Source organism: Tupaia chinensis, unplaced genomic scaffold (genome assembly GCF_000334495.1).
Source record: "Tupaia chinensis unplaced genomic scaffold, TupChi_1.0 Scaffold141293_1, whole genome shotgun sequence".
NCBI lineage: Eukaryota > Metazoa > Chordata > Mammalia > Scandentia > Tupaiidae > Tupaia > Tupaia belangeri.
Genome location: NW_006201156.1, coordinates 320,320 through 331,154, shown reverse-complemented (window position 1 = coordinate 331,154; position 10,835 = coordinate 320,320). Strand labels below are relative to the sequence as shown.

General features: G+C 60.3%; 2 protein-coding genes across 2 annotated transcripts in view; both read right to left on the bottom strand.

Moving 5' to 3' along the window:
* Positions 1 to 1,343, bottom strand: part of LMAN1L (lectin, mannose binding 1 like) — a 14,153-nt gene extending 12,810 nt beyond the window's left edge. The window contains exon 1 of the mRNA XM_027766153.1: positions 1,329 to 1,343. Coding sequence (XP_027621954.1) covers positions 1,329 to 1,343 — 15 coding nt within the window. The remainder of the gene's footprint in view (positions 1 to 1,328) is intronic.
* A 7,358-nt stretch (positions 1,344 to 8,701) lies between these two features.
* CSK (C-terminal Src kinase) overlaps positions 8,702 to 10,835 on the bottom strand; it is a 23,815-nt gene continuing 21,681 nt past the window's right edge. The window contains exons 8-14 of the mRNA XM_006163025.3: positions 10,619 to 10,684; positions 10,440 to 10,539; positions 10,267 to 10,357; positions 9,804 to 9,877; positions 9,519 to 9,714; positions 9,358 to 9,444; positions 8,702 to 9,268 (exon numbers count right to left, since the gene is read on the bottom strand). Coding sequence (XP_006163087.1) covers positions 9,086 to 9,268; positions 9,358 to 9,444; positions 9,519 to 9,714; positions 9,804 to 9,877; positions 10,267 to 10,357; positions 10,440 to 10,539; positions 10,619 to 10,684 — 797 coding nt within the window. The 3' untranslated portion in view covers positions 8,702 to 9,085. The remainder of the gene's footprint in view (positions 9,269 to 9,357; positions 9,445 to 9,518; positions 9,715 to 9,803; positions 9,878 to 10,266; positions 10,358 to 10,439; positions 10,540 to 10,618; positions 10,685 to 10,835) is intronic.

Here is a 10,835-nt window from a genome sequence, read left to right as displayed (position 1 = left end):
TGGCCGGGGCAGGGGCTTGGATGGGGTCTCAGTTACCTACATGGAGGCCCTCCTGTCAGCAGCCCTGGCGCCACCTCCCCGGTCCCTCTTCTTTCTTCGTCCTGTTGGGACTCGGGGCGCACACGTGCTTGCCCGGCGTGTTTCCTGCTGGGCTGGGAGTGGGGCCATGGTCAGCCACGTGGGACCTGGCTCCCGCACAGAGCTTACTGCTGTCCTGTGAAGCCAGCCCTGCTGTTAGTTTTGAAGTCTTTTGCCCTTATTAAAGCTTTATGGTAGGGGAAAAAAAGAATGTTAACAGCAAAAAAGCTTGAGAACATGCTAGCAGTGGCATGAGGGTTAAAAGGTCTGGATCCCGTAAGGCCAGACGCGCAGCTGAAGTCCCAGTCCCAGCGGCTCGAAAACATACCGGGAGCGTGTGCTTGCGTGCCTCACATCCCGAGAGCAGAGGTGGGGTGGGGTGGGGGGTGCAGCATGCCACGCCCCCGCAGGGTGCTTGGCCCCTCGATGTACTTTACATGTTTGTTAAAAAAAAAAAAAAGGTTTTTTTACAGATGATTTAGCCTGTATTTCAAATATTTTCATTCAAATAAAGATTAATTTTCCCAAGTTCTGGATAGCTCAACGTTTACTGGGCACTGTGAGTTTCCAGTAGGATTCAGTTACTAAAATTCTTTTATTTAAAAAAAAAAAGAAAGAAAGAAAAAAAGAATGAATGATTTAATTAAATTAATTAATTAATTTAATTTGACCAGAGAGGGACAGAGCAAGAGAGAGAGTGAAAGAAGTTGAGAAAGCAAGCCAGCAGTTTTTGGTATTGCACCGGGGGTGGGCGAGGCGGGAGTCCAGCACCCATAACAACCATACCACTTGCTGGCCCCAGTCACCGAAGTTCTACACATGGATTAAAATCAAGTTTGTATGAGGTTTGGCAGGTGGTGTGGTGGTTAAAGGCACTGGACTCCCACATAGCCAACTGCAGTTCAAGTCTTAGACTTGGTGGCTTGCTTTCTCACTTTCCCTCTCCCTCTCTCCCTCCCTCCCTCCCTCTGATCAAACAATAATAATAACTACAGTTAAAATAATAATTATTTTTTAAAAATCAAGCTTGTACACAGAGACATGCAGGACGTGCTAAAAAGAAATCATTTCTTGGCCAGCAGGTGGCATAGAGGTGAAAGCACTGGATCCTATGGCTGACTGTAGTTCGAACCCAGGGGCGGGAAAACCATGGGGGTGGGGGCAGCAAATGGCAAATGGCGGAGTGGTTACATCGATGAGCTCCCATGTGGCTGACTGCAGTGTGAGTCCCAGGGTGACTTGAAACTCACCCCAGGCCTACCCATGATGCCTAGAGGAGAACGAGAAGGGATTAAGGTGTGGCCATCTCCCCCCTCACCCCACCCTCGCCCCCACCATTTCTCACTTTCTGTTTCACTGTCTCTGTCTCCATCTTTGTCTCTCTCCCCTGCAGTGAGTGCATGCGCCCTAAGGCAAAAGCCTCTCAGAAAGAAAGGAAGGAAGGAAGGAAGGAAAAAAGAAAAAGAAAATCATGCTGGGCACATGTGCACGCGTGCCCATGATCCCAAGAGAACAGAGGAGAAGTGGTTATGGTGTAGCCGTCCATCCTGGGGAACGATTTCTCACTTTCCCTCTCTCTATATCTTTCTCTGGCAAGCACATGTACCCTACGGAAAAAAAGAAAGAAATTTTCAGGACCTGGTCCGAGCCTGGTGGTTAGGGCAACTGGATCCCATGGCGTTGACCACTCGGTCTTGGTTCTGGACCTGACCACTTAGGAGATCATTTCTCAACACAGGACCCTTAACACCTGCAGCTGCTCATGGGAAGGTGGGCCACGCTCGCTCCGATCTGTGTCCTCACCTCCCAGCCCATCCACAGCCCGGCCTGTCTTCCCGCCCCTGCAGGTGAGCACCACAGCGAGGCCTGAGCAGTGCCTCTGCTCCTGAGCCTAGCCCTCCTCTCTGCCTGGGCTCTGCAGCAGGAAATGCTGGGCCATCCACCCATGCCACCCCTGGCCACAGAGATCACCTGCCTCTGCCTGCCGCCTCCCACCCTGCCCTGGAGCTGGAGCTCCTTGGGACTCAGGACTGTTCCTCTCACAACCCACAGGATCTGGCCAAGCACCCTCAGCCGCATGTACACAGCTGCACTCACGCTGCTGCATGCACATGGCTGCATGCTGCTACATGCCCTTGGCTGCCTGCTGCCACCTGCCCTTGGCTGCACACGCGCTGCTGCACACACATGGCTGCTCCACGCACATGGCTGCATGCGGCTACATGCCCTTGGCTGCCTGCTGCCACCTGCCCTTGGCTGCACACGCGCTGCTGCACACACATGGCTGCTCCACGCACATGGCTGCATGCGGCTACATGCCCTTGGCTGCCTGCTGCCACCTGCCCTTGGCTGCACACGCGCTGCTGCACACACATGGCTGCTCCACGCACATGGCTGCATGCGGCTACATGCCCTTGGCTGCCTGCTGCCACCTGCCCTTGGCTGCACACACACTGCTGCACACGCGCTGCTGCACACCTTCAGCTGCATGCATATAGCTGCATGCATGCTGCTCCACGTGCACAGCTCACACACACGACTGCATGCACATGACTGGGTGCACATGGCTGGATGCACTTGGCTGTGTCCATGATTGCCAAAACTCCGCGTCCGGCCTCTCCCTGGGACTGCAGGTGGCTGAGGGCCCCAGCCACCATGTCCAGACCGATGCCTCTTGTCCAACACCCACCCATCCCTGGGTCTCAGGGACGCCCCCACCCCCAGTCCCGCCATGGTGGAACTCCCCGACGCCCAGCCTTCAGCACGCTTACGTTTGCCGTGCACCCTCACACGCGTGCGCGGTGCTTGATCTCCCCCAGCTTTGGCCTCCTTGTCGTATGGGGACAACCATCACATCGACTGCAAGAGTCGTTTGGAGGAGGTATGAGACACGGAGGGGCTCAGCCACGGGGGCCCAGTGGGAGGCCCGGGTTTGATTTCTGGCACACACCTGGAGTTCTCACTGGCTGGGGGACTGGCAGGAGGACCACTATCTGGCCGGACCCTGTTAGAAATGCCCAACTCTCAGGCTTAGCGTTTACATTGCTGGACTCCCACATGGTCAATTGCAATTTGAACCCCAGACCCGATGGCTTCAAAAATCTCGTCAGGCATGTGTGCATGCATGCTCAAGGTCTCAGGAGAACGACAAGGGGTCGCAGCATGGCTGTGTCCGCCGAGGCTGTTTTCTCACTTTCCCTCTCACTGTCTCTTTCTCTGATGAGTGCACACACCCTAAGGCAAAAACCTCTTAAATAAAAAATAGGAGTCAGCTGGTGGCGTGGTGGTTAAGGGCGCTAGACTCCCGTACGGTTGACTGCGGTTTGAATCCGGGACCTGGCAGCTTGCTTTCTTGTTTTGCCTCTCTCTTACTCCGTCCCTCTCTGGTTAAATTAAAATAAATACATAAATAAATAATAAAGTTAAAAAAAATAATTCTTAAAAAATAAAATAAAATAAAATACCCATCTTTCAGTTTCTTGCCCTCACAAAACAAAACAGAGCCGGCCCCGTGGCCTGGTGGTTAAGGGAGCTGGAGTCCATGTGGCCGACTGTGGTTGGAGTCCTGGCCCTGGTGGCTCAAGAAACATGCCAGACTAGTGTGTGCGTGAGCCACAATCCCAACAGGATAGCGAACCGGAGAAGGGCTGTGGCAAGACCAGGCCCCCGGGGGCTCTCTCTGTCTCTACCTCTCTGGTAAGTGCATGCACCCTCGAGCAATTAAAAACAAAAAGGAAAAGACGGCCCAGCCTAGGTGGCACTACCCATAGCAAAGCGAACTGCAGTGCAGGAAGCCACTCGGCAGGCCGAGGGCTCGGATCCCCGGTAGGTTTAGGGATGCACTGGTGGGTGTCCCTGTGCCCAGGGTCCTGAGGAAGGGGTCATGGTATGATGAGCACAACTCAGTCTAAAGTGCTTCTCTCACTTCATGCGCACACGTGATGTGTATCATGAAAAAAATAAACTTTAAACAACAAACACCACGGGACCAGCAGATGGCATGATGGCTACATTGCTGGACGTCCATGTAGTCAACTGCAGTTCGAGCCCCGGACCCAGCAGCTTAAAACTCACACCAGGCGCGTGTGCGTGCGTGCCCAAAGAGAATGGAGGAGAGGGAACCGCAGCATGGCCATCCCCTCTGGGGGGAGATTTCCTGCTTTCTGTAGTCTTTCTGAAGAGCACACGTGACCTATAGCAAGAACCTCTCTTAAGCCTTCCCTCCCTCACAACCAACCATCAACACGGGGCATGTCAGAGCAGGGTGGCAGACAGGAGGCTTGGCTCGGGGACTATCACCATGTGCCACGGTGTCTCCTCTCCTCTCCCTTTGCGTCCAGGCCTCTCCAGGCCAGATGATTTCTGGAATGCGGATCTGGTGGGGCGCTCTCGGCTGAGCCGCCCGGTCATGTCTGCACCCTCTTGGGGCCTGCAGGGCTGGAATGCTGGGCCCGCTTTCTCTTCAGCCTCACTGGCTCACAAAGCAGGCCCCTGGCATTGAGCCCAGGCACACCGCAGCAGCTCGGCGAGTGGCCGCGCCTCAGCACCTTTGCCCAGGCAGTGCCCTTCCTGTGCCGGAACGCCCTGGCCCCGCCCCTGCCCCTCCAGTCTGGGAGCCGCTCTGCACCACCCCATCCGCTCCGGCTGGGTGCTGGCAGCGGTGACGCCCCGCCAGATATCTGGGGTACCAGGCTGATCTCCAGGGGTTTCCCCATCAGTTCAAGAGCTCCTGGAGGGTAGGAACTGTCTGTCTGTCTGCGATGAGCCCGTCGCCAGCACAGAGCAGGGGAGAGGAGCTGAGGGAGAGGGACAAAGAAAACTGAACCAGCACCCCAGGAACACAGGGAGGACCAGGCGGAGAGAGCAGGGCCTGCATGCTACTTCCTGTACCGAGGCCTCCTTTGTGACCTGTAGCTGTGGGCCCCACTAGTCTGAACCCCAGCTGCTCCGACCAGCTAGTGAGGGCGGGTGGGTAAAGTCCCCGTCCACGCCTGCCTCAGCCAAGCCGGGGTAGCTTGGCACCAGCCAAGGTGAGCGCCTGCCCCACGGAAGTCAGCCAACGCCTGAATCCGGGCTCCCCACCCCCACCCTGGATTCGGTTAACGTTCCCCAGTGCACCCGTCTGGTCCCCTTCCCTGCTCTCTGAGGGACTGTTCCTCTGTGAGCTCTGGGTTCGTCACCCCACTCGACCTCCGCCTGGCCTCGGTGCCCGGGCTGGTGCCCCTCCCTTCGGCAGTCACATTTGCTCAGGCGTGGCAGGACACTGGCAGACCCACAGGGGAGGGTGCGGGTTCAGTCCAGAGATCTCCCGGAGTAGGCTGGGCATGCAAAAATATTTGCTTGTGTCAGCAAGGAGTGGGGAGGTTAAGGTGGCCGGATCCCACATGGCCTACTACACGGCTGGAGTCCTGGGCTCGGCAGCATGAAAACACTGCAGCTGCATGTGCATGCATGCCCAAACCCTGAGAAAAATGGAAAAGGGAATGCAGCGGGGAGTTCCCCTTGACGGGTGCTCTCTCCCCCCGTCAAGTGCACGTGCCCTGGAGCAAAACTGAAACCACCAAAATGCTCAAGGAGCCACGCAGTGGTGACGCAGCTGCACCCACATGAGCAAAGTCCTGGGCCTGTGTCCTGGGACCTCTCTGCGTGCTCTGGACTTGCACCTGTGCCCTGGATCTGGGCCAGCCGAGCCCGGGGCTGGATCCCGGCACGAAGACCCTGTTCAGGATGCCTGTTTCTTCCCCTCATGGAAAAATGTTCAAAACTTAAAAATGTGCTCACACATGCTGTCTTCCAGGCAAATCTCCCCACTCCCTATCGTCCTTCCCCTTTCCTCCAACACAGACGGACTTCTCGAGGCTGTCCGCTCTGCCATCGCTCGAGCCTTCCTCCAGCGGCTGTAACCTGGGATCTGGCCCTCCAAGCCTGGGCTTGCTCCGACCTCAGACCTCACTGTGGCGAAAACTGAGGGGCGGGCTCGGTCCCCACCCCTTGAGCCTCGGGGAAGAAGGGGCCCAAGCCCTTTCCCTCTTCAGTCCCGTCCCCCAGCCTCCTGCTCCCTATTCTTAAGTGAGCCTCCTTTTCTCTTTTAAGAACAACTTTTTTTTTAGAGATTTGTGCTATAGGGCATGTGCGCTGGCGGCAGAGACTGGAAGCGAGAAATCATCCCCGGGGGCGGGGGGGGGGGATGGCCATGCTGCAACCTTTTGTCCTCCTGGGATCTTGAGCACGCAGCCTGGGTGCCTGGCGTGAATTTGTAGCTACCGGGGCTGGGACACAGACCACACTGGCCATGGGGGAGTCCAGCGATGTCACCACCATGCCACCTGCTGGTCCCCTCTTTAAAATGTTTGCTACAGGGTGCATGTACTTGCCAGAGACAGGAGAGCGAGCGATAAAGAGCACCCCCAAGGGGGGACGGTCCTGTCACAGTTCCTTCTCCACTGTCCTCTCGGGATCTGGGGCACGTCCACGGATGCACCCACATTCACAGTGCGCCCAGTGTGTTTTTCGAACCTCGGGGCTGGGATTCGAACTGCAAATTGGCCGAGTGGAATCCAGCCACCTAAACCTCCATGCCGTCTCCTGGCCCATCGGCTTCCTCTTCTTGTGACAAGCCCCTTGGCTTGGTGCTGGACCTCCCCTCGTCTGTCGTCCGAGGGTGACTGTATCCCTGCTCATGGCTCTGGTCCAACCCGTCTGTGCACGGTTCTCCAACAGCTCACATAGTGCCTTGTGGCAGTTTCCAAGGCACCTCGAAGCTCAACACGCCCCCTACCCGGGCTCTCCCGTCCTTGCCCAGCAGGGGCCTCCTGCACCCGCCCTGCCAGTCAGGCCTCGGTACAGCGCCTGCCTCTCCTTCCCCTTGAGCAGAACCAGGCTTGGCCAGCCTGACCGCTCACACCCCCTGGGGACCAGCTGCGTCCAACCTGCGGACTCCTCAGACCTCCACCAGAGCAGCTAGTCTGGCCATCTCAGACACATACCTGACGTGTCACCCTGCCGTTCAAAACTGGCCACTGGCTTCCCATGGCTCTCAGTTTGACGAGGCCGAGTCCTGGGCACAGCTGACCTCAAGCCCTGCTGTCTGTCTGTCCTTACCCACCTCCTCGGAGACCTGACCGAGGTGTCCTCTCAGAAAGCTCTCACTCCCTGCCCAGGCCTCCTGATCGCAACTTAAAGGTCACTTCTTCCAGGAAGCCCTCCCTGACCTAGACAAGATCCCTGTGTTGTTTCTTTCACAGCACTTGTCAGTTGGCCATCGTCCGTGTGGGATGATTTGTCTCTCTGACCAGGCACTCCACGGTGTCCGCTGTGCTCACTACGGAACGCCAGGCCTAGCTCACGGCAGGAATCAGAACGGGGCTGCTGGAATGGAGGTGGCCCACCCTAGACAAGGTGGACCGGCCGTGTGCAGAGGATGGACTGGAGGAGGTGGGGCTCGGAGGTGAGGCTGGACTGGGACAGACGGGGTGGGGGGACCACATGGGGAAGGAGGCGAACAGACACAAGGGACACAGACAGAACTGCCTGGGTTCCGGTCCCGCCGCTGGGGAGTGGCCAGAGCGGCCCACGGATAAGAAGCAGCGCCACCTGCCCGCTGGCCCGTGACATGAGCTCTCCCCGCAGAGGGAGCGCAGGCCAGCACCCCGGGCCGCGAGGGGAACTGCTGTGCCGCTCCTCACTCCCACCGTGCTTCTGTGGGCTGGCACAGGACCCCGCTGGAAGGTGTCGGGGCACAGGCCCAGGGCGTCCCCTCCTGCACGGCGTGGCACGTGGCAGGTGGGGAAGGGCAAAGCTGGTCTCGGCTGAGCGCCCTCCACACTTGAGGCCACGCCTGAGGGCAACACCTTCAGAGCCCGGGGCGCTCGTCCTGGCTGCTCTGGGCCCGCCCAGCACACTGCGGCTCGGCTCTCTCCTGAGACCTGCCGTGTCAATGCCCGGGCCTCCGCCACCCAAGCAGTTCCGGCTCCTTGGGGAGACGAGGAACAGGAGCCACGCTGGTTCACGTGAAGGGCTTGCCGAGGTCCGCCCGCCTGGTCAGGCCCCCTGCCCCAGCCAAGGCTCCACCCCCAGCTGAAGGCTGGAGGGACAGCAGGGGGGCAGCCCGAGCTCCTGCAGGACCCTGCGCTTGGGCCTGGGCTGGGCCCTGAGCCTGGCCGGGCAGCCGGGCGGTGGGGAGGGGCAGGCGGGGCGCTCCGCGGGCAGACACAGGACACGCGCTCGTGCAGCTGACACAAAGCAGCGGCTACATCCCCGGCCATGCTCCCCACCCGGCCCCACTCACAGAGACAGGGGGATGGACAAGATGCAACGGGACGACCGGGCAGGACAGGCGGGCTCGGCGGAGGCAGCGCCCCCGGGCAGCGGTGTCCTCACGGCGTGGTTTATTACGATTCCATCTCACAAGGCAGGGGGGCGGCGGCGCACATGGATCCCAGCCCCCGACAGACGGCTGCCTCGGCGCATGCAAACAGTGCAACACGGTCAAGCGCAAACATATGCAGACCGAGGCGACACGGGACACGGGACACGGGACGGGGACGAGGCTGGGCGGTGGGTCCCTAGAGAGGGGCCCGGTCCCTCCCACCCGTGGGCAGGACAGGAAAAATAAGATTCGTACTTCTTGTAAAATGCCCATTTGCTGGGTACTTTCTTTCTCCTTATCTTGAAAAATAATAAAAAATAAACACACGGAAAAAAATCTCAAAAAACAGGAAAGGAATAAAACTCTAAGAAGGCGAGCAGTGGAGGCCGGGGAGAGCCCGTGCAGGGGGCTCCGCCTCACCCGGCAGCCCGCGCCCTTCTCGGCCCTTCGCGGGCTCCCCGAGCCCATGGGGGTCCGAGAGAAGGGGCCAGCCCAGGCAGGGCCCCTGGGGCCAGCGGGGTGCAGGCTGGACAGAGGAGGGGCCCGCGGCCGCGGGCTCAGTTCAGGTTCAGGCCAGCCAGTGGGAGCCCAGGTCCACGCCGCCCGGGCCGCGCCGGTCCCCACAGCTGCAGGCGATGGTCACAGGTGCAGCTCGTGGGTCTTGATGTGCTCGAGCTGCTCACGGAGCTGCAGGAAGGAGGGCCGCGTGGCGGCGTCGAGGTGCCAGCAGTTCTTCATGACGTCGTAGACGGCAGGCGGGCAGCCGTCGGGGGCGTCCATCTTGTAGCCCTTCTCCACCCGCGGGACGACGTCCTTCAGGGGCTGCGGCAGGCGGGCGCCGGTCAGTGCGGGGCCTCGAGCCCCAGCGCTCGCCTGCTGAGCCCAGCCACCCCCAGAGCCCCCCGACTCACAATTCTCGGATAAGGCACTCGCCCGAAGGAGTAGATCTCCCAGAGGAGGATTCCGAAACTCCACACGTCGGACTTGGTGGAGAATTTCTGGCCCGCGCATGGAGAAGCAGTGTCAGAGCTGGAAGCTGGCACCCGGCCTGCCCGCTGCCCGGCCCACCCACCTTCTCTCTCAGGGCCTCCGGGGCCGTCCACTTGACTGGCAGCTTGCCCGTGTCCTGGGTGCTGGACGCCTCCTTGGTGAGGCCGAAGTCGCTGACCTTGGCCACGTTGTCCTCGGACACCAGCACATTGCGGGCGGCCAGGTCCCGGTGCACGAAGTTGTTGCCCTCCAGGTACTCCATGGCCTCACAGACGTCCCTGCCGGTAGCAGACACGGCCCCTCAGACAGGCCCCGCCGCAGAAGGGGTCCCCCAGAGCCCCGGCCCCACCCAGGCTGTCCCACTTACAGTGAGAACTTGAGGAGACAGTCTCCGCCCAGCACCGACCGGCCCCGTGACCGCAGGTAGTCCACCAGGCTGCCCTGGGGTGGGACAGGCCACGCATCAGCCCAGTCGGCCCAGCCTGCCCCGCGGCCCTGCCCAGTGGCCCTCGGGGGATAAAGGTGACCCTGCAGGAGCTGTGCAGGAGCGGGGACAGCCCTGTGGGGCCCCACTGTATGTCCTCTCCATCCCGTGGCCTGTCATCCCCCCCCTTTGTGGCTGAGGGACTATGGCTTGGAGTTGGGACCTGTCCGAGGTCACGGCCGAGGAACCACGCGATGACCCGGGACATAGCTAAGCTGAGCCGAGCTGAGAGCCGGTGACTGCAGAGCAGGGTGTGGGGGTGTGGGAGCAGGGCCCAGGGTGCGAGGGGAGGCTGGGCAGCGGACGGCCGTGTCCAGCCCCGGCCGGCCCCCGGGCAGGCGCCCACCTTGGCCATGTACTCGGTGACGATGTAGAGGCCGCCCTTCTCCTCCACGATCACGCCCAGGAGCTGGACCAGGTTGCTGTGCCGCAGTTGCCTGGGGGAGGGGTGGTCACGGCCTGCCAGCCTCCCCGCCATGCTGCACCCCAGCCGCCATCCCCCCACCGGGCCCAACTCACGTCATGACCGAGGCTTCGGCCAGGAAGGCCTGGGCCGTGGCATCGTTCTTAATGCACTTGACGGCGACTTTGTTCCCTCGGTAATCACCCAGCATCACGTCTGTGGGGAGGCGATCGGTTGCTCCCTGCACCCCACAGCCCTCGGCACCTCACTGCCCCCTCCGCCCCTCCCCACTCACCTCCAAACTCGCCCTTCCCAATGGTCTGCAGCAGCTTCAGCTCCTTGGTGTTCAGCGCCCAGCCGCCTGCGGGGAAGACCGAGTGAGTGCTGCGGGGCTGTGGGTCTTGGCTGGATGACAGAGGCAGGCTGGGAGCGTCCCCAGCCTCTAGGACACAGTAGTGCCAGGAGGCCCAGGAGGAAGGCAGGGCGGGGGGGGGGAGAGGTCCGGGCACTCA